This window comes from Phasianus colchicus, chromosome 14 (genome assembly GCF_987193195.1).
Source record: "Phasianus colchicus chromosome 14, bPhaCol1.hap1.1, whole genome shotgun sequence".
Classification (NCBI taxonomy): domain Eukaryota; kingdom Metazoa; phylum Chordata; class Aves; order Galliformes; family Phasianidae; genus Phasianus; species Phasianus colchicus.
The window spans coordinates 4,521,019-4,545,140 of record NC_143449.1 but is presented as its reverse complement, the minus strand read 5'-3'; the positions used below and the strand labels follow the sequence as shown (position 1 = coordinate 4,545,140).

Genomic DNA, 24,122 nt, shown 5'->3' with positions numbered 1-24,122 from the left:
AGAAGTTTCCAATCCTTCTGCTGGAATCAAATGTTTCACCCCCACCATCTGGGTATGAAGGCATACATCTTCAGCACCTCACCCCTTTGGCAGAGGAGATGATATCTAACTGTGTCTTTTGCTTTTCAAAATGGTGAACCTGTGTGTTGGAATTTCTGAAGAGTACACTCTTGCAGTCACAGACAAACATAAACAAGGTTCATTTCTTCTCATAACTCACAGAATAAATGATACTCCGTTAGTCCTAACTTTTATCAACATGATAGGATGCATATATGTTGGAGGAAGAGAGGAAGGGATTAGGCAAACTGAGGAACAGTTATCATTTTAAAAATACATAAATTTTCCTTCCATGCCTCCATTCAGCATGTCAGGGTAAAATCCCAGTCTTAGTTCCTGGAATTGAACAGAAGTCCTTGGAAACAGAATTCTGTTTAAATAAACTATTATTGCACGTCAAGATCACTTCAACTATTATTGGGATATAACCCAGAAGTGTCGCAGTAGTTCAGTCCCAATGCTCAGAGGAAAATCTTTTGTGGGGTGGGGGTTGTACTGCAGAGCACTGCACTTGAAGCAGACTGAAAAACACTGAATAGCAGCCAATCTTTTTTTACTTTTGAGCATTTCCTTTCCTCTTTAAATGTCCTATGAAATTAAGGGAAAAGAAATCAGTGCAACCTTCTCTAGGAAAGACAAGGTTACTTTTTCTTTTACTTTTTACTGTAAATGGAATTCTACTGTGACTAGAATTGCATTCAATTTCTCTTTTCAGTGCTTTGAAGGAGTTTGAAAGGTTTATTCTGCTTCGCTATAAACAGCACTCGGCAATATTCACCATACAACTTGGTGCATAAATCATGAACCAAAAGAGATTATGAAGAGTTAATTTATTTTTACTAGATTTAGTCTATGCAGCAGGGGAAGCCTTTTAACTCATATGAGGTAATAAAGTTGCAGTAATATTTTTCTGTTCTGATTCTTTACGTGCATTTTTCCAGTGTAAGAGATACTCAGGGTGTTTTTAAGGCTCTGTGTATATTGCACATTATTTTATTCAATTCATACTCCACAGGATTGAGTTTCCAGTAGTACATACTCCATTATTGCTACACATGCACATCCATGGTGTCAAACAAATAAATATAATATAGTAACATGAACTTTTTAAAAGCACGTGCACTCTAATTTCCTCTATAACAGTTTTGCACCTTCCCAGTTAAGCACTGCAGCATGCTGGTGTTTCAGGCTTAGCTGATGTTTTATAGGGCCTGAGCCTCTACAAATCTACCCCAGGGTAGCCCTGCAAGCTTTAATCTATTCAAAACACTACAAAAGATTTGCACTGGTGTGAAGCTGGGATAAGAGAAAGGAATCACATCTGGATAGGTAATTACTAGTACCAAGCAATATGCACTGGGATACTTTGCTGTATTAAGGTTAATACAAATCCAGCTGTAGTTGGCAATCACAGAATCACAGAATCACAGAATCATTAAGGTTGGAAAAGACCTATAAGATCATCCAGTCCAACCATCCACCTTTCACCAATGGTTCTCGCTATACCATATCCCTCAACACAACATCCAAACGTTCCTTGAACACCTCCAGGGAAGGGGATTCCACCACCTCCCTGGGCAGCCCATTCCAGTGCCTGACCACCCTTTCAGAGAAGTAGTATTTCCTAATATCCAGCCTGAATCTTCCCTGGAGCAGCTTGAAACCATTCCCAGTTGTGGATTACACCTAGGGGCCTCACATTTAGCCACATGCCCGTTAGGCTGTAGCTATTGGTTGCTTGTCTCACCCTGAAAATTAGAACTGCAGCATTTCAGTGTGCTAGGAAGTGTGTTTGGGTACATCTTGGTGCATGAGGAGCCCTGAGAAGCACTACTGGTTCTCTTCCCCAGATAACAGTGATTCATATCACGCTGGAGCCATTAATTCCGGTTTAGTCAGCTGTGAAAAAAAGACATAAGTTCTTGTGTGCCTTTTCTTTTACTGAGTTAGGACTTCTTTTGTAAATGAACTTACAAGGCACCACAACTATCACCCTGCCTCTCGTGATGTACAACGCCTGTTTGCACAGTGGTATTGTGCTACTGCTATTCATTTTGATAGCGTGTTTCCTTCCTCTCCCCTCAGTTGGTTCATCTGGATTGTTGCCAAGATGGTTGCCTTGGAAACTAATTAAGTAAAGCCTTTGGTTAGAAGCAGAGTTTCAAGCATTAAACTATTTGAGAGACAGATGCAGAAATTAAGGTAATGTCTGCGAAGATGAAAGGGTTTATCCTTTATAAGGAGAAGAAAGACCTACATTAAATGCTAGAACTGAAATAAGGCAATTTCTATACAACACTGACTTTTAAAACCTGGAAAAGATGTGTGATCAGGGATTTTAAAATCAGACACTGGCTAAGAAGAGGTGAAAGAAGATTTCCAGAGCTGTGAGGAACAGGGAGATGGACAGATACAACAGGACAAAAATCTGAGGAGGTCACATGTTGAGCGAGTTGCAGCCAGAAGTTCCTTCTCCTCCAAATATTCTCTACCTTTAAAAGATTTCTTCTGAATCTTGTTTTTAAAAAGTACCAGCAAAGCTAATGAAAGACCAAATCCTGTCCCCACAGTCCAAGTGCTGCATGGGAAGCACCCATCTGTACATTTGCTTTCAAAGAACATCAAATGAGAGGCTATCGCAAATCGGCCCTCAGGCTCGACCTTTCTGCTGAGACTGCCAGCAAGGGTAACAATTAATGCCAGCTCTCACTATATGGACACGGGCTAAATAATAAGTGGGATGCTCACAGGGCTTTGCGAGGGCAAAGGCAAATGCACAAGTTCTGTGTGCTGAAGCTGCAGAAAAAGGCAAACTGTGCAGCAAAATGTGCCTTCACAGCTACCTATTAGCTGAAATTCGAAGTGAAGACAGCCTCTCTACAAGTAGAATGTTATCAATTTAAATATTGTCTCCAGGATAACGTTCAGGATAATGATTGACTCTATACCTGCAGCAGTGTAACTGAGAAAGGATTCTGAATCACCGTACGTTTAATGGCAATGCAGAGGTTGCCATATAAATATCTCTGTAACTGCATAGCAGCATACTGCAGATGTTGTGGCAAAGATATGAAAATACCAAAAGCAGATGCATGTACGTGCATCGGTGTGCACATTTATATCCCATGAGTTATCACAAACATAAAATGAGTAATTGCTACTATCGCAGGAAAATAAAAACTCTAACGGTGACTTCAGGTTCGTATGTCTCTGGCATAGGAAATCAGATTTGCTTGGCAGAGATCTTCTCCATAAATCAGCATGTACATTTATGGAAGGACACTTTGCATTAATTTTTATTATTACTGATCAGATACATTTAAAGCTGTTCTTTAATGCTTTTTGAACATTTTCAATATTTGTGTGCCATTACCTCGGTCTGTGGGATGACTAATACTCAAACTGTTCAATCCCTGTCATTTGGAATCTGCCTTGCCTTGTGAAGCCTGGGTGATGGCTTTGGAGAGCCATTCCTATTTACAAACGAGAAATTCTATCCCCAGGTACGTGTGCAATGTGCCACATGTGGGGCAGATTAACCCCAGATGTTGGTTCTTTCTGCTTTAGCACTCCATCTCTAGCTCTTTGTTAGTTTAATAGCAGAGAGCAGTAGGCTCTTTAGGCAGATACAGCTGTCAGTTCTGACGTATGTCCATTTCTTTTACTTACCTTTTGCTAGCTACAGTCCTGACAGTAACTGACTCAAGTAGTTCCCTCTTCCTCCCCACAAGCCCAAACAAACCTGGAACTCTCTGGATGTGAGGGGAAAGAAGTGACCTGTCACTCTGCTTTAGATCCCAGTTTCAACAATACTCATGGGCATCTAATGAAGGAATGCCCTAAATATTAAGTTTCTAGTTCACTGGAAATATAAAAATGAACTGTACCACTTTCTGGGTGACATTACACAACACCATACTTACTGGATGCTCTCTCCTTCAAGTGTCCCATTGTGCTTATAGGCAGTTACTGTCGCTATTTTTGATGACTATTGGTGCAACGTAATGCTGCGCTTTTGCATTTATTTTTCTGATAAATGGCAAAGCTGTTTTGCAGCAAGCCCAGTCCTTTGTGATCTGAGCAGCTATGCAGAGGGACAAAAACTTGGAGATAGTCTTCTTAATCTCAAACGTTCATACTCAAATGTCAAGTCACAGTCAGTGCCAGCATGGGACAGAGTTCAGTCAATCAGATTACCCTTCTTAATCCTACGGATGCTTTACTTCAAGTCATCTTTGACAGTTTTATTATCATCGTAAAATTTTGGGGACTGCATTCTCTACTATAATATTACTTCTGCTTTGTGAGATGCCTCCACTCAGAAAAGAGATTACCTTGGAACCTAACCTATATGGCTATGTTTGGAGATAGTACCCTTTTGATAAAAGCACACGGTCTCTGGAATAATTGGGTCTTTTGTAAAGTTTCACCATTTTGATCCCAAATGGAGTTTCTTCCTCCTTATTTTCCCTCAGGAGCTTTACTTCTAAATGGACACAAAGCCACTCTAGTCTGAAATACAGTCTGTTATCTTGGGAATAAGAAAAAAACATATTTCTTAACTCAAAAACATGCCTCTAAATACACGGTCGAATAGGCTAAAGCTTACTGTTAGTTCTCAGAAGAAAATGTTCAGTTTATGAGAACAAAATATTATATCTATCTGTGAAGGAATACGGGAATATTTTAGCATCAAGGGAAAAGAAGTGAGGGGAGCTTATGAATTTTGCATGACGTAAGTGTTGCTATCTTTATGCTTGAGAGGCCACTAGATGATTAAATTGGATATAGCTTTGTTGTGCAAGGAGTGATATGGATCCACATAGTTACAGAACTACAGGGCAAATGAAGAAACAGATGATAACCAGAATGACTACTGATTTCTCTGCTTCCTTTTAGTCCACAAGTAAGAAGATAGAACTAGAGGTGATCTGGGCACGGTATCCACCTTTATGGAGTCACAATATCCAAAAATGCACAATATGGAGCCACAAAAGGATTCTCTGGGATGTTGAATGAAATCGGATGTGCTACACAGGGAAACCTCACAGAAAACAGGTTACCCAGAAAGAGTACAAACTATGGTGTCCTCCTTCTCTTCCTTTACATTCACCCACCAAGAGAAAACCTTTCATGGGTACCAGCCAGCCCCGAAGATAGAAATACTTTATATGACAGGCATCAGACCTTAGAAACATTTGGATGGACAGATGTGCCAGATATGAAAGGCACGTGGAATATGAAGGTCACTGTCTCACATATCTGCATGTCAGTGGAGGAAGGTACAAAGTATTCCAGTAGGACCTGAAGTCTCTGAAGAAAATCCTCAGTTAGGTAATTGGCTTTTGGTAAGCCTAGACCTTTGGAAAAGAGGTGCATCCTTGTTTGAACTGGTTGAAAGAAACATCAAAGGAAGAGAAGTGCATGCACTGACCAGCTTGATTCTTGAGAAGAGGTCACTCTTCTTTAATCTGAGCACTAACACAAAGCCACAATATGTGGTTTCTGGAGCAGAGACCTGACAAGTTTGCTGAACAGTCTGGTAATGTGCCCAAAACTCTGATAGCAAACTCAGAACGTGCATAGATTGTTTAGTGGTTTATGGTCCATTTATTTCTGCTATGATTTGTGTTCTTAAATAAGACCTATTTCCAGTCTCAAATCTAGGTTCCCTAACAAGTGCTGTCCTTGCAGAACGAAATGCCAGTCGCCACACCTCCATGGTGACTGCAGACAGCACCTTCCCTGGGGGCAGCCACTGCTCCTGGGGTGAGCCTTGAGGATGGGCCCTGAGGAGTCCAGAGAAAGATGGATGGAAAGGGTACAGGTGCTGAGGTAGCCTATGGCAACAGCTGTGGGAAGTTTGTCCTTCAGATCTGTGCCATCACAGGCAAGGAGCCTTGATGGTCTTCCCTTTTCTCTTGCTGAGTATACCTGCAGTGATGTAGTCAGCATGGAGATGTTATTGCCTTGTAGCTGAGCAGCCCCCCTAGGTTCCACGCATAGCACTAATCTGACTTTCTAAACTGCAATCAAACACAGATTTGAAATATGCAAATCCAGAGTTATCTTTCCCCTCAATGGTATGCTATCAGCAAACACAGTTGTCTATAACGAAGACAACTCACCATTCCCTTGAGCAAACTGGATGGCTGGATTTAATACTGCACATATTTGTGAAATTTTTTAGCTACCTTATGAGAAGATAACAAGGAAAGCAGATGAGATGGAACGAAATGCCTAAAACCAATAGTTATTCAGCTGACAATCTGGGGACCTGCATTACTGACTTTCCCTGCAGAAATTTAATCATTGCTCTTGAATTCCAGATTAAAAAACAAACACGAAACTCTGGAAAATGTTGCCAGCAGATATTTTTAGCATATGAGGCACCAGCTAGGGATATGCTTGGACATTTTTTTTGTCAAGTGAATGGTCCTGCTGAAATAAATGGGATAATATGCCTATGAAGGTGTTGCACAACTGGAATGCACTTGTTGGACTTCTAATGAGACAGGATTAGTACCAGAGTATTTGTCTCAGAAGCTACATTTGGTTTGCCTTACAGGTTTTTTTTCTAAACAGAAATTTGTAAATCCATTTCTGATACTGCAAATTCAAACAATTTTGCTCATGAATACCTTAGATGAAATTAAGGGAAAATAATCATATTACATCCATGGGACAACACATGTGACATAACACTTGTATGTGAAAATGCCTGACAGGTTTGGTTGCAAAGCAATGGACTAACTGCATTCAACTGCTTGGCTAAAGCTGATCGAGTTACAAAATCCAACTGGAAGGAAATTTTAAGATCTTTTAGAAATACTTCAGATTATTCTGGATAAAGATTTCATGAAAAGTAAGCTCAAAAGATGGACAGTGAGCATAGTAACAGAGAAAAGCCTCATTTAACAGTACAGGCATGGGCTATGTGCAAGATAAGAGAAAGAGCTATAACTATGCCAAAGTGGGAACAAACTATTGTAGAGTTCAGGGACTGTAGAGCCCCAGCACCAAGTCTTTAGTTAAACGGATGTTATAACATGAATAAAAAGTGGAATCAAACATTCAGTAAAATTATAACTTCTTTGTCTTTCAGCTTCGAATGGCTGCAGAAGAAACGTTTGCCAGTTGTTCTGCTAGATCATTTGCTTGGTATATGGCTTTCGTGCTTGGCTTTGAAATGGTTTGAATATTTTTCTCCTACTTGCACATTATAATAAAAAGAGTGAATAAAATGTAATTGGACTTAGAAAGATCAAACAAAAGGCTTATTCTCCAGCTGAGAGTGGGCCCAAAGTGTTATTAATCTTGGTTTGGGTGTTCTCTCGCATCACTGAAAAAAGATTGGGCTGCAGTCTTTTGCAAGAATAGAAGCAAAAGGAAGAAAATAAAAGTTAAGTTTCTTACAGTTCATGAACTTCCCCAAAGTCACCATATTGACTAAAGATTACAGTGTAGAATGCAACGCTACACATCAGTACTACGATCATTCAGCAGTAGAGTTATGGCTCAGCATGGCCTTGTGCTATGTTCTTGAGACAAAGCTCCCTTCTCTGCCTGTTGCTGTCTATCACCAGCATCTCTGGGACCTGTGGCAGTGATTCAGTCCCCACACACCAGCCCTCCGCCGTACCTCAGGGCTGGACTGAAATGGAATAGACTGGGAAGAAACTCAGTGAATATATCTACTGCGTTTTCTAGGATCTGTTTATAGCAGTGAGGTCAGCTTGCTGCTTGTATATGAGACAACATTTCTAAAAGAATGCTAATGCTTCATGAAATTTAAATGATACTTTTGATCTATTCTGTATCGCGAATCCCCAGTTAAATTTATGAGGTGGTCGTAATCAGAGGGTTTTTCAGTCTTAAGACAAACGAATTTCCACATGTCAGTGATAGATAGCCACATAGATTAGGTCCTGTACCAACCCTGCCTTTGTGGCAAGTCCAGGCGGAGGCACCCTCTCTGTTTCTGCTTCCCATGATGTCTGTCTGTTCAATACCTCTTCACGCATGTTGTGCAGAGAGTGCTGCAGGCCATTCCCATGGGGCAAGGCAAACAGCAAGAAGGCTGGGCAATAGCAAACTACTGACTCAAAACTGGGCCCTCATCAGAAAAGGTGAATTCTATCACCTGCAATTTAGGCTTGTCAACAGCACCAGCTGTGCACAGGGAAGGGATTAATGTCCCCAAAAGCATGAATGAACAGTTTGGACTACCAGTTGAATTTTTCATTAGCCATATTTGCATTTGAGAATTGTTTAACTGGCCTTTTATTTCCTGTCTCACGTTCCACTTAACAAACCACACCTGCCTGGCACTCCCTGCAAGAAGCCCTGACAGTAATAATGCTGCTCTGGTGGATGAGGCTTCAGGATCTTAACCTACTTAAAAATAATGCATTATTAACAGTTGGAAAAAATATCACAGAGACATTTCCTGGTAGGTTACGTGTAAGTTCTGCCACCAACTGTGGCCATCAGTGAGGAATCTGAACTTTACCAGGTCACTGGGACTCAAACCTCAATGAACATTTAATTAATTTCTAGGAATGGACAGTTAGGGAAACATTAACAAAATGTATCATTGAGAAACCACAGTTCCTGAAAATTTGAAAAACATACCTGTTCCAAAATGGTGTTTATTCTGTCTACTTCACAGTCAATTAAGTATCTTTTTTCTTGTCGCCTGTCCATTTCCTCTATAATTCTTCGGAATTCTTGAACATCCTTTATGCTTCCTACAGATCTGGCTGTCACTTGCCAGTTGTTTTGAACTGCTGCTTCCATAATTGCCTGGAGAATGGAAAATCCTGTAACAGGAGAGATAATGCAGCCATTTAAAATCAGAACAAAAGTAAAACTATTTTGGATGTTTAATAAAGGGTTTGCAAAAAAATATATCATCTAAAGGGACACAGACTAGCTAATAACCTGAAACTGTTTCATTACTTGAGAGAGCTACAGCAGAAGGACCAGTTTCTTACTTCTGCTATGCCACTGCCAAAGTCACTGACTTCAGCAGAACTGTTTGGTGGTATATGACTGCGAGGCGCATCAGAATCTGTCCAATATATCATATTATGACCCTCTCAGGGATGTTTATAGTCGCACTGGGGTTGATGCCAGCCGAGAATAGGAGCCTGCAGCCATTACTTGGGCAAAAGTCCATCAGTTTGAAGAGCCGGACAGAAGGGGTAATTTGCCTGTGCAGACTGCAGCAATGGGTCATTAACTGGCAAAGGTCCAAGCACTGCACAAGAATGCCAATTAAGGCATTGTACCAGCTATTGGAGCCCTGAACCATGAGAGAATATTTTACTGACATTCACTCTGACTTCAAAAAATGTTTTTTAAATACGGAGCGTAGCAGCATTAACTACACTTTCAATGCTTCTGTTGAGGTAATACCAACTTATTCAGCAGCTGAAACAGCAGAGAGAATCAGCATGGAGCAACCAAAGGCTGCACTGTGGGAAGTTATACAAGCAAACAACATTTCATTTCTTGGGAACAGCTGCAGGAAGAACTCAAATCCCCAGGTGAGAGATGGTGCAACTGCATACGGCAACTTCCTTCAAGTCATGCTGTGTAGGGGAGACACTGGACACAGACTTGCATCCCTTTATTTTTGTATGTAGCTGAGAATTTGGTGAATTGCCTGCTTTGATTCAGGAAATTCAATTTTTTGCATTGTTCTAGTTCTTTCCAAACTGGGTAGATGCCAATCAAATATAGACTTCATCTCCTTCAAACCCACACAGTCGTCTCCAGTGTGGATTCTTTGTATAGAAACATCCACATGAACTACACTTCTGCCCAGATAATTTATAGGCAGAACTTTCTGTCTAATCATTTGGTCATGCTGTGGATTTCTTATCCACATCCAGGCTTGAGAAGCTCAGGATGTCTTCACACCCACAAACACCTACATAAGCATACATGCTCAACAGATCAGTTCACCATGCTCTGTGATAACCTGTCCCCTGTGCTCCTGAAACTGAAAAGACTTTGAGTTACAGAGAAGCAAAATATTCACTGTTTCATGCCGTAGCAATAGCTATCTGTCATTGCAGGGCTATGCTGATAACAAACAACTTGTGCTGGAGTCTGATTTTCTGCAGCCTGCTGTAAATCCACAGCGGCCGTCTGAAGGCAGGAGTTGCACCAGAGCATCGTTACAGATACAAAGAAGGAAAGGGTGATTTTCTAGACTGCAGTTAGATTATTATAACTCACCACGTGACTTCCTTAAGTCTCACACAAATGCCCTTACTCTCCCAAGGAAACCTTCTTGATTCTTCACGCTTTTCCTTGTATGAATGTGCTTTATTATCCCACGATAGGTGGTGACAATTAATATGTACACTGGTTGGGAATTCTTCCTGGCATCTGCCTTCCCCTGAGACTATTGAAACGGAGGCATTTACATATGTATAGTACAATGAACTCAGTCTTCCTCAACATCATATTTTACAAAAATGGCTGTGATATCTATGACAGCATTATGATTCCATTACATGTAGGAGGAAGATCTAGGCCTAAGATACTTGCTTGGCTATAAATTAGGAATTCTGATGTGAGAGCACAAAAAGCACTAATGGGGACTTACAAATACTTTGAGTATAAAGATATGTTTTTTTAAAAAGTGATTCTAGAAAGCAATGAATATTTATAACTTTGTTTCATCATTCATATGACATGCAAGTATGAATCTTGAGGTTTCTTTAAACAACAGAACACAGATCAGAAACATTTTTTTTTCACTCAGAATTGAATAAAATGGTTTAACAAATTGTAAAAAAAACAGGACACTTAAAAAATCAATAGCTCTTTTTGGTTTATAACATACAAAGCTTACAAACGGTTCCAACGAAATAAATGGAAACGAATGTGCTGGAGTGCAGATGCCATCGACTGACTGCCACGTGCCCTTGTTTCATTTTTGAATTAGAGCTCACTTCATCAACCTTGAATATCTCAGAAGAAAACTTGGCCATTTTTCTGATTTTGTCCCACTGCATGCTTGTGTGAGCGTGTGCGAGGTGATGTTTTTGCACATACGTGTATTAGTGGTTACCATTTCAAGAAAGAGAAAAACAAGGTTAGTCAGTGGCCTCCTTTCTCCTCTTTGTGAAAATCATTTAACACACCCATGGTCACCACTGTGCCGTGTCAGCCAGCTGCTGGGGATGCCTTCCCCACCACGGGAAGTGCCACTTGCCCTCCTGTCACAACTCCCTGGAGCCCTTTACAAGCCCGTTCCCTTGCTTTTCAGAAACCCCACTCAGCACTGCTGCTTGAAGGAAGGCAGTGCAGGTGCTCCTTCACAAGCATGTGTTTCCCGACCTCTGGTACCTACTATGCTGATTGCCTTCAGCACCATTTACTACATTTTACATTGCTCCCCATTATGTGTTATCTCTATAGACGACATGTCCAGGCTCCAGCTGTACTTTACCATTGAAAGTGCTGTTATATAAGCAGTGAGATTGTGTAAACAAAAGGACCATTTTACCTTCAAATATGAACTCTTCTTGCTCCTTAACAAAGCAATGCAAGCTGTGGCTGTTCAGGGATACGTCTGGGTAATGAATGCACAAATGGTGCTCCCTGCTTTGTGCACATCACTGACCAGACCTGCATGCTGAGCCTTCCCATCTCCTGCCCTCCAGCCAGTGTACTGCAGGGATGCTGTACAAAGGATGCTCATTCCAACACCCCCAGTGGTGCAGATCTCTCAGGAGTGCCTCTCAGCCCAGCCGCCCTGCAGGAAGCCAGCCAGACACCCAGCTATCTCTGCTTTGTAGTTTTCCGTGGTCTGCATCATTGCTACACGGAAAGGCTAAAGGACTGGAAATCCATAACAGATATGTGAAGATGCAATGCAGAAAGGGTTTTCAATAACATTGTTGCTGGTCTATGCTGCTTCAAATGTTAAAGCCAAAAAAATATTTATAAGGCAAGAAAAAATGATTTTCTCCTCTGAGATGACAGCGACAAGGCCATCTCTAAGCAGGCTCACAACAAGACCATGACTGAAATTCAGTGGTTTCTCATTCTATAGCTATTGATGTAAATACGTACAACAGGAAAACCTCATTCAGCCGCAAACCTGATCTTTTAAATACTTTTTTCCGTAGTCAGACTGTGGCTATGAAGGAAGCAGGATGAAGAACACATTTCTCTGGGAGTGCTGCTGCTGGAAGTGCATCCTTCTGATGAAGGGGACAGACTCTTAAGCAGGGTCTGTGGTGACAGAACAAGGGGAAATGGCTTCAAGGTTAAAGAGGGTGGATTTAGGATGGATACAAGGAAAAAGACTTTTACAGTGAGGGTGGTGAGGCACTGGAACAGGCCACCCAAAGAGATGGTGGATGTCTTGTCCCTGGAGACATTCAAGTGAGGCTTGCTCAGGCTCTGAGCACCTGATGGAGCTGTAGGTGTCCCTGATCTCTGCAGGGGAGTTGGACTAGATGACCTTTAAAGGTCCCTTCCAACTCTAATGATTCTATGATTCAACACCAGCCTTTCTGATGACACCATGTCCCTTTGTTATGACATCAACACACTGGCATTACTATATACAGGTATGTCTGGCCACATGATGACAAGATCCATACTTGGCAGGTCCTACAACAGTCGTGTTACGCTTTGGATGCTTCTAACACATCCTGGGGAGGGGCTGCACCTGTGATTGCTGAATGCAACCACACAAGTCAGTCTGACCTCCACCTACTAAAAACACCAACCCTGGACTTAATATTCAAGTGCAACATAGCCCAACTTATTCTTGAATTATTAATGATTTAAAAAAGCTAACCCTCACCTAAACTGTCAGCAAAATGACTGGGCTGGAAGAAACTACAGCAATAAAACTCAAATAAAACAAGTGCCCAGCTTACTACTTAGTGAGCTGAAGCAAGGACTTTGATTTTTGCTGACTGAAGCTTGCAAAGAGGGAAAATATTCAATACAGTTTTTCCTCAAAGCATGGAAAATATAATTTGTTGCAATGCTGTATCTGTGCTTTAAACAATCCAGACAGAATTACATTCTGGGCAGCCCTCACTGCAGCCAGACTGAGACATACATACACTCAGTATCTGCACAGGAAGAAATGCTTGTGTCTTTGTCTTTCAGATAGTTATTTTAATACAAGGATGCCTGACCCTACCCGCAGAGGTGAAAAGGACATTTAACTCTTTTTCATCCGTTTATGAAGCTCAGAAAACATCTCCCACACCCCATAAGCAAAATTCATCTACACAGTTTGCTCAGCCAGATGAAATTCTACATAATTCATCACTGAACTTATTTAGACAACAGCAGTTGTTAATATGCCATGAGTAAATGACCACACTGGAACATCTGTAAAATCACACGAGAGCCCTCACAGATGGCACCAAAGTACTAAGAAAAGATTACCAGTGATTACTCCTTTTCTGAATGTTCCAGGTAAGATCTTGGATCTTAACCTCCATTTAGAAATGGAAGATTATTTACTTGCAGTCCCTCTTTCTTTTTTCCTTGATGAGTACAGAAGATCTTTAAGGAGTATATTTTCCTGAAAGGCAGCATGTTTTTGCCTGGTGAATATCATGAATATCAGCTTGGATCCAAACATTTGTATTTTGAATCTGTGACATGACCCAAAGAGCTGACATTTTGGCTTTCGAGCAAACTTCAGGGATTTAACTGTGGGCTCACATTCGACCAGGCCAGGAAGGAGGCCAACAAGGTGTTTCCTCAAACCAAACACAAGTTCTATGATGCCAACTTACTTTTCGAGAGTAGCAGAGGTCTGTAAGTTGAGATACACACAGATACTCTGTGTGTTTGGAGCTGAGCCTAGCACTAATATAAAGCAAATATATCGACACAATACGTGTGATTGAAAACCAGCTACCCAACTCAAATCCTGCCCTATCATTCAAAGCGCAAGCATGTTAGTTTGGTAAGCACCCTTTGCACAGCCTGTGTCTGCTCAATGATATTAAAGTAGGGGAAGAAGCAATGAATGAGCTGCTAAATTAATCATCGGAAAGAGATGCGGGAACTGAGCGTTACACTGGAATGCTCTCTCAGTCTAAAACATGTATGTTCAAATTATTAAGTAAAAGTTGAATAACCACATTCCATCTGTTTTTGACTTCTGTTTTTGACCCATTTCTATCTGGTAACCAACATGTGAAGTGCTACACTCTGCTGTTCTGCTAGCAGACAATCTTCTAGACCAAGCAGCAGACACATTCTAATGTTAGTCGTTGCTTCCATTTGGATTCAGTAAACTTCCAGTCTCCCCTGTACACACATTATATTACTGCAACCTGTCACCCATAAACACAGAAATCTATACAAACAGACAAGTCGGCTTGGTTGTGTGTAAGTGAACTTGCTTGGCTCTAAAAGAGAATTTACAGGAACCATCTGGTCTGCATTTGTTCAGGATGGGATACAGCTAAAGATGCAGGAATTCAGATCTGCCAAATGCAAGTAAAAGCCTTATTTATTTTTTTTAAGTGCTTCTTTCAGAATGCTTTTCACCTTGATCTGCTCTTCTATAACATTCTTGCATCTAATTCATCTCACATTTTGCTCAGGTTTTAGGTCAATGCAACTCAGTGATTTTGAATACAGCTGTGCCAGTATAAAATGAGAGTAATGTAGTAAGGGAGCAAAGAGTACAATAACCAAGGGCAGACTTAAAGATACCATAAGCAATGCTGTCACTTCTCTAAGAGGACTTTTACATATGACTTTCACAATGATGCTGACAGGTCTCCTAGCATATGACATATAGGTACACCTGAACGCAATATTATGATCTGAAGTTTATTGAAACAACTGTGTCTAGTTTTAGCTTTGCCATTCTTCATCTAAATATTTTCAAGTGAATAACAATATTTGAGCTGTTACAGTCTTCTGGATGCAAATGGGTAACAAAACAGATGAGATGAAGGCACTTAAAAACCAGAGCTTTCTACCTGGGGAAAATATAACAGGTAAACAATTGTGCAGAGAATGCAGAAGGACTAGCACAGAAGAAAAAAGAAAGCAATAATATATTCTGAGAAGTGACAAAAGGTGAAGAGCATTGTCCAGTGGGCATGGGCTGCAGGGTATCGTCTCTGTACTTATTACAAGAAAAAAAATTCTTGATACTTATGCTGTCAGAAAGATGACAGAGATAGCGGTGAGGGCATCCATCACCAGAGGATGCTGAGATCTTGGAGACATGGGCCTAAGGGTTATGGAGGAGAGACCTCCCAAAAGGAAAACATTTTTTTACATGCAAGCAGTGGAACCATAAAGATACATAAACATCAAAAATAATTAACTTCCAAGTTATAGGATCTGAATGCAAATAATTAAACGGCTTAAGTACAGAGTGATCTCATTTGCCAAGTTCTACACTGAGTCAAGGGCTTTGTCTCTCTCCAGCAGAGACATGAAAGCCTGAAATTACAAAGCAAGCACAATACTGTCATAAACACAGTGAGATTCAAAACTTGGAGCTGAACTCCAGTGATATTCTTGCCCAGTGCCTATTTCCTGAGTGCTCTGAATTCTCCAGCAAGGACATGCTCCAAGAGACATCAGCAAACTCAGAAAACATCATTTAGTGAGTACAGTTCTGCATCCAAGTGCTGTCAGGAGACCAACAACCTACCCTGTCAGATGCCACCAAGTTGACCAAAACGAGGCCCTAAGTCTGCCCTTAACATCAGGCACATTTGGATGACAGCCTGTAATGCTATAATGTGATGGAAAGCACAGCAATGATAACAGGACAGCAAAGTCCCAGGCTACAGCATGTGAGGATATGCCCAAATGCAGCGGCCTTAGACACAGAAGTAAAAGGAAAAAACTGCTTGACCTTGGAAGGCCTCGGACAGGCAGGGATCTCCATCAAGATACCCCCACCTCCACTGCCAGCCCTTAAATGAGGTCTGGGAAGGGGTGGATCCTGGCTCCACCCTTTCAGTCACTCAGGTGCATTGCATGGACCTCAGCTCCCACAGGTTGGCCCTACTTTCCCACCAGATGCTCAATCACTGGTTCAAGCCATGACTTAGCATTTCCACTACACAGTCTCTGGTTCTCTTTCTAGTTTGAGAGAGAGAGAACATAAGAGAACAAAGTTTTTTTCCATATTTGTGAGAGGCATGTAAACCAATGAAATGTAACACAGACATGAAGTTGCGTAAGGCATCTTTTTGTAGGAATCATTCATGAGCTGTACCTGCAATTGAGAAGCTAAAAGAGAACAAAAATCCCAACGTGTTGACTAGCACTCAACTGATGAGGCAAATTACTGCATGTTAAAAATACATACCTAATTGTGTTTACATATTTATCGCAGCAAAAAGACTCTAATTAGGAGTCACAGAGTTAGCAATTACCAGGCTGGAAAAGAAAACCTAATATGTCTGCAAGACAACTGAAGCACATTCCATGTGAAGCCAGTTCTCAAAGAGAAAGTTTACAGAAGCCAAAACTGGAGCACGTGCAGATGTTGAATGACACATGATGAATCCAACTCATCTACTGGTGACCCAGTGATCTTTGAGGGGATATATTTGGCTTATTTTATCACTTGGAGAAAGACAGAATGGAAAGCCACAATGGTGCAACAGTGGGCTGCTAAGCACCTTGCTCAAGGCTTGTCGAATTGAGTGGGGTGTTGTAAAGAACACTGACTCTATCTAGGGAACAGAGGGCCTGCTCCTGTGCACAATAATGCTGGCCTTCCCATGGCATGTGTTATTCCAGAAGTACATGTGGGCACATAGGTGGGCACACACAGTCTAGGCTTAACACAAAGCAGAGCATATCACATGAGATGTTCTATTATCATTCACTTCCCAGAAAAAAAATCTTCCTAAATAATAATAACAGAATGAAGAATGAATTGTCTTATACCATACAGAGAATCAGTAATAGGGCCAAAATCCAATTTCAGGTTTTCCTAATTCACATATAAAGATTTATTTCAAGCCACAACATAGTTGAATATAAATTAAAGATTCTTGTACTGCAAACACCAGTGAAACTACACAGTAAAACCACCAGTATGTTATCTCAGAAACATTTTACCTGTAATCCTATCTGCTAGAGTGCACTGAAAGCTACCCATCCCCTTACTGATATGGGATACTGATGGGAAGAGTTCCTTATTCTTCTGGGTGAAGCTGAACAATTTTGATACATCTGCAAATAAACTTAAAAGGAAAATATTTTGTGGAATTATTATCTGAGAAAGGAAATAAAAATTAATCCTTTTTTTAATCTTAAAATACTTCTTTGGCCACAGGATGACAATGCCAGAAAAATGCATTTATTCTGATGCATTGGAACAGGGAAACTTATCCACTTATCGACAGCAGAGAATTTTGAAAATAGCTAAAACCTGAGTTTGTATATCATATATAAACCCCTGCATTCATTTAAAGAGCTACAACGTAATTTCAATGAATGATGCAGACTGAAGATTATTGATAACACAAGATAATTCTTTGCCATGATATGCACAGAGTTTTTAGCATGAGTATGCAAGGGTATTGCTGACTGCTTTCTTAAAACATGTCTAGAACTGCTGAGTCTAAAAAAATGATAAATATTATTCCTTTGAAGAAACAATCACAGGAGATTATGGTAATCAGACTATGAATTGAAATACATATTCATCACAAAAGAACAACTGAGTTCACCTCGGATAAACGTCTTAGAAAAAATTATGCTAGTTGAATTGTCTTCAAACATCGTAAAATTACTCTTTGTATCTGACCTTCAGTCAATCACGTTAGAAAAATATTTATTCCTCTCCCTAACCTTTATCTACACTTTCCGCTTTTCAAGCTACCTGAGCAAACAAACCTTTTGCCTCTGAGAATTTTCATTAACAGATGCTATCAGCCTTTCAAAGTCTCTCTTCATCAACATCTCACCCTTTGGTATCCTGCATTTTAATTGCCCTTGCAGCTGGAATACGTCTCACGTCTCAACCAGTAAGTTAATTTCCTTTTATTTATTCTGAACACTAAAAAAATACAGCAATCAAAGGGTGAGTGCTGATTTTAAAAGTATTCTGAAATTTAAATGAGTTTTTATGATAATATAGATGGTAATTTATGGATCTATACTCACAGCATGCATGTGTGTTTCTTTTCAGCCACTCAGTTTGTTATTTCTGCCTTTTTATTGCCCGGAGCTAGCACACAACACTTTCACACAACACTGTTACCTTTATTTTTTCAGTTCAATCACTTCCCTTCATGACAACCAAGTATTTGTTAGTTACAAGGCCTCACATTCGTTTGAGATAGATCTATACTCCTCCCTGACTACTTGGCATTACTTGGCCTGAACTGGGATTGAACATACAAGTGCAGTTAGACTGCAGTGACCAGAGCATCGTATATGTCACCCAACTTGCTGTATACTAAGTCTAGCTGCAGTGAGGCCACAGGATGACAATGCAGAAGATTAGCATGACATTGATATACAACACAAAATCTGAATCAGCACAAAGCTTGGGGGGCTAACAAGTTACCACTTCACAGAAACGAGTGCTGGCTCAGTGCTCTGCACTGGTAACCTAACTCCATTACCTTTTGCACCACGATGTGGTGGATTCAGTGGGTCAGTGAGACCTGGTTTATCTTACAGGATGGTGATACACATCAGGCACACTGCCTGCAGAGCTGAAACTGCCAATGGCCAGCAGGAGATCCATAGGTCTTCACTTGCTATTGAAGAAGGACAGCAGAGGTGAAACAACGCCTCGTTGTTAATATGCAACCTTATAATACTATCTGAATATTCCAAGTCTGCTTCATTATATCAAAAACATTAAGAATTTTAACATTAGCCACCCCTTCTCTGTTCATACGCATTAGTTTTTGGGCGCAGATTTGTATTTTGCAATTCTCAAATGCAGGGGTTGCAGTCAGTATCCTTAGCTGTGACCACAGATTTCTGTATCTGTGGTCAGCTACTGAGGATGCTATACCTAACTTAGCTCATGGGGACAGCTTAGATGAAACATTATGCTGAAATATATGGAGATGTGCGAACATTTCAGCATAGCTATCAGTAACTGATACATCAGTGTGATTCAGAACTTCAGCTCTGGCGTCATTTTTCCAAGTTTTTATATTCTCAGCTGGGGAAAGAAGGAGAGAGAGAGCGTTCTCACTGTTGGCTCCACACTTAAGCTGGGCCTCAGATTCAAATTTCCTAGTTTGTGATTACAGCACAACTCCTTCCAAGACATTATGCCCAAGGATTGTTTTTTTTTTTTCTCCCTGCGGTGCCATCCCATTCATTTTCATGCTCCTCAAATAGAATTTGCACAGGAAAGCATAACGCAGTTTTTATCTAAAAAAATGTTTAAAAATGGTATTATCTAGGCATGGGCAGAATTTGTCTAACTTACTACTCTGAGAATTGATGATTTAGAAATACTAGTCTGATGGGCTTCAGACAGAAACAGGACTTAGGGAACAACATAGGACTGTGAAGGCAATTTACACAAAGGCTCAACTTTACCACAGGTGACCACCTTGGGCAAAACTGCTTCTGCCTAGCAAGGACCTGCCAGATTTTCAGAGGCAATTAAGATACTGAAGCATCTCAGCAGAGCACTCCTCTGATTTAAAGGACGACCAGGCATGTATCTCAATGAGGCACTTCTCACAATGTGACTGTATTTATGTTGAAACCCAAAATACCTCAAAAAGCCCTGTCCTGTATATCTTTGGAAATCACTTATGAAAATAGGATGTGTGCTTTTCAGGGTTACGTACTTTGTGGCCCGCTTAAAAAGTAGCACAGAATTCTCCACAGAATACACTGTTAATTAGCTATTTCATTGCAACGTGTTCAACAAGTGCACAGATAAGGACTGGCTAAATGGGATGTACGCATCTGAGAAAGACTATCAGCAGTTGCAGTGACAGAACAGTTAAAAGGAGGGAAGCTTGCATATAATCTACACGCTCTTTATTTTCATAGTTCGAAGCTAAATTGTTCTCAACGTTTTCTCAGAGTTATTTTGTAAAATTAGGAAGCTGTATCAAACACATCCTTGGGACCAGTCAGCCTCAGTACTCCAATTACTTTGGGCTTCTCACCCAATTACACTGCCAAGTGTTTACTTTATTTAAAGTATTTATATGCTATTAGAATATTCAAGCCAATATTCAGTGAAACAAAATAACTATTCTATTCCATTTGTTCTGATATTACGCTGATGCATGTCTGCTCTCCCGTGACTCTGAAGTCTCACAAATCTGATTGCATGGTTAGCCAACTACAGTGATAAAGTATGCAAAAAAATGTGTATTATCTAATCTGAAGGAGAAAATGTATAGTGAATGGTGCACAGAGCTAGAAGCACAAGCACTGACAGTCCTTATCACTTAGTTTATCATTACTGCAGTCATTCAGGCAGAGAAAGGTCTCACAGAACAAGTGAGGTCCCTGACAGACAGAATGGGAAGGTTGCAAGTGTTCTGCACAAATGAACACTTAAAAACAAAAGGTTATCATTCCACCACTGCCCTCCTTCAGTAGAGTGGCACTTTTTAGATGTTTAGTCATTATTTGTTCCCAAAGTACACGAGATAAGATTTCTTTATGTTAACATTTTCTGCCACTGAAATAATCTCTATGCAAGTATGAAAAGCAAGGGAAAACCAGGTCAGTTGCGCCTGTGAGCAATTGGAATTGAATTCAATAATAAAAAAAAAGAAGCATCTAACCTGACTAATTATTAATGTACAGATGTTCTAGCATCAAAATATAATGGCAAGGCTTACTTCAGGGAGCTAGTCCTCTCTGATGGTACTCAACACTAACTAACCCTCACCTTGCAGAGAAATATCAAGCTAACATCTTTCTTTCTAAAGAAGGATGTTCTATTGTTTCTGAAAAAAAAAGGCAAACCCCCCAAAATGATGTTCTTTAAACACCAGATTCTTATGACTGATATAAACCACAGCATATCAAAAGGTGGTGAATCATACGTAATTCTATACTCACCAGTTCTCATTTAGTCTTAGCTACTGATGCCAGATTTCTTTGCTGACTGTTTGGAGCACGTCCCATCACTTTGCTTATTTTTTTTTTACTTTTTTTTTTATTTTTTTCTTTTGATGAAACAAAAAAAGCCCTGTCCATACTGTGCATCTTTGCCCTCATTCTTTATATAGCCCTTTTGGAAATGGAGATCTTATTGGGATCTTCATTTCTGTATACGAGAAGTAGCACTGTTGTCTCCCTTGCTACATCTCACATCTTCTGCTCACTTACTCGCCCCATCGCGATTCACCTCTGTCACTTTGGATGATGTGAAACTGAGGGATGATTAAAACTGAAATCATGCTGGAAAATGCAGGGCTGAGATCATGGTCCTACCATGCAGTTAACCATGTCCCATCTCTACTGCCATTAATTATGTGTTGCATTAGTGGTTCAGATACAAGCCATAGGACACCTTCAGCCTAACTTAAGTGCATTCCTGAATGTCTTTATGTATCTAAGGTTCCAGAGAGGGGCAGATTTATGCCTTTATCTATCCTGAATAGCAGGATAGATAGATGAGGAACAAATTGACTTCCCAGTTCCTCATCCATCCACATAACACCACCATCTCATTTTCCACATACAGTACATTTTCTTCTTTTCAAATACAGTAATATTTTCTTCTCCCTCTTCCTCCCTGGGACCACAGCACCTTGGGAGTGAAGCAGGATGAGTGAAGCTAAGTTAACAGTTTGTGCTCTAGACCAGTTCTTTTCCATTCTCTGTAGAGTTTTACAACATTGGCAATCACCATGAGACCAAATCTGCTTCAGTTAGAGACATCTGGAATTTCTGTGGGAATTTAGAGCTCAGTTGTGAATATGCCTGCCATATTCCCAAACAGGTTAGTATGAGTTTTTCCTATAAGAGCTCACAGAAAGACTGAGTTGAGTTCTAAGTATATAATTCTAAAAGGAAAAGGAGCTTGTGGCATTCAGAATTAAAAGCAAGCAATTTGCAATATTTTTCATGTAATTCTTTGGCTCATCAGACCATGGCCACAGAGTGGTTTGTAATAGCTCCTCTCTACATCTACACAGAAGTCTTATTTACAGTCTAGACCTGCAAATATTTCTTTTGAAGCAGAGTAGTCACAAAGTGATTCACTTAATCCCAAGCATCGAACACGTCTCCAACAGAACTGAGTTCCAGGGAGCTTTGCCATTCACTGCAGAGGGACCAGCATCAAATGCTGTATTGAACCGTGTGCACCATTCAACACAGAGCAGCAAGATGATTCTGCACTACATTTTCTGCATTTTTTCCACTTTGCTGGGGGCTTATTATTTCTCGTAAAATACAGTAATCTGGTTGGCCTCTTGAAGTAAAAAATAATGTTGTGAAAATTAAAATCAACTTGGCCAACTGCACACTAAGTTATTACAGAGGCAGAAAAATAAAATTTCATTTTGTTACAAAGTAGAAACGAGGAACTGAACCTCTTCACCCACATCTGTCAGCTGTATAATCTCCAGCTCATCTTTCTTAGCTCCCTCCTGATGGATGTCTTCAAACACCAGGACTCTAATTTGTACCAGCAGCACTTACCAAAGTGGAAACTCGTGTCTGTTAACAAGAAATTAGTATGTAGCTGTCACAGTCTATCAGGAGTAACTTAGATCTTTTCTAAAGAGTTGATTTTCTAATGGCAAAAGAAGAAAGAAAGGGTACATTTGAATCCCAAAGACAATCTTTTAAGAAGTCACAAAAAGCATTTTTGGTCACGTGTTCACAGATAACAGACACAAGACTCAAGCAGCATGGAAATGTCTAATGCACTAGACATACCTCCCATTGGCTTCTCTAGGAATTTTGCATACAGCTGTCTATCTGCTGTGGCACAGAAGATATCTCTCCTATCAGACATTCATATTTTCTTGCTTGATTTTTTTCTCCTAAATAAACAATTGGCACTGACAACGTGAGAAAGGTTTCAATCCCTTCTGAAGCTTCATTTCCTGTATCCTTTCTCAGAGCAGCAATATCGATCTTCAGAAACACACTGGATCCACCTCTAACACTTCTGTGCCACGGGAGTCCCTTGCCACACATGATGAGCTTTTACAGTAGCCGTGTTTCAAAGAACAACTTAAATCTTGGCACCTGAGGACCCAAACTACATCTTTTTTCAAAGAGTTGCAGAGCATCATTACTAGCACTTGGTTCGGAAGGTGGGAGCTGAGAGAGAGATGCTTCTTCTGCTGTAAGTGAAAATCAGGTTCGTGATTGTCTGAGGAACATGAACATCCATTAGCCTATGGGTCCCAGTGAGATGCAGCTTAAGATGTGGCAGCATTCAGACTATGCCAAAGTAGGTGTTCCATATCCAGGTGGACTGTCGTGGAAATCAGGTTTTTGTCACTTTGCAGGATAGACAAACTGCATCCCTCTGCCCTGCGTAGTAAATAAAACTGCAGGGTGTATCTGAAGTACACACACTGACCTCAGTAATGCACTTTAAACAGTTATTTCAAACTGCTTTTTCCTCCCAAAAGTCATATGGATAATATACTTCATTTATTTGGAAAGAATGCCCAGCAGAAAAAAAAAAAACAGGGATCTCTAAAGACAAAAACACTGCTGTGGTGCCCTTACTCTGTTTGTTTGTTTGTTTGTTCATTTGTTTGCTTTCCCAGACAGAAGCTGCATTTTCTGGCTGGCTCATTCTATTTCAAACAGAATGGCCTTTATAGAACGGTCAGCAAGTCTGATAGCTTTTACAGAGTTACTGCTCCCATGAAGCTGATGCACCTAATTTTACTGCGTCCAAGTGTGGAGCCCCCAGTACAAGAAAGACAGGGAGCTGTTGGAGAGGGTCCAGAGGAGGGCCACGAAGATGATCAGGGGACTGGAGCACCTCCACTATGAGGACAGGCTGAGGGAGCTGGGCTTGTTCAGCCTGGAGAAAAGAAGGCTGTGGGGTGACCTCATTGCAGCCTTTCAGTACCTAAAGGGAGCCTACA

General features: G+C 40.5%; 1 protein-coding gene across 6 annotated transcripts in view; it reads right to left on the bottom strand.

Annotated features, from left to right (window-relative positions):
- GRIA3 (glutamate ionotropic receptor AMPA type subunit 3) overlaps nucleotides 1-24,122 on the bottom strand; it is a 142,179-nt gene that overhangs the window by 65,748 nt on the left and 52,309 nt on the right. For all 6 annotated transcript variants that reach the window (XR_016470933.1, XM_090149996.1, XM_031602747.2 and 3 more), the window contains one exon: nucleotides 8,695-8,882. Coding sequence is in view for 5 of the 6 variants with exons in the window: in XM_090149996.1 (XP_090006122.1) it covers nucleotides 8,695-8,882 (188 nt within the window). In the remaining variant the exon portion in view is untranslated. The remainder of the gene's footprint in view (nucleotides 1-8,694; nucleotides 8,883-24,122) is intronic.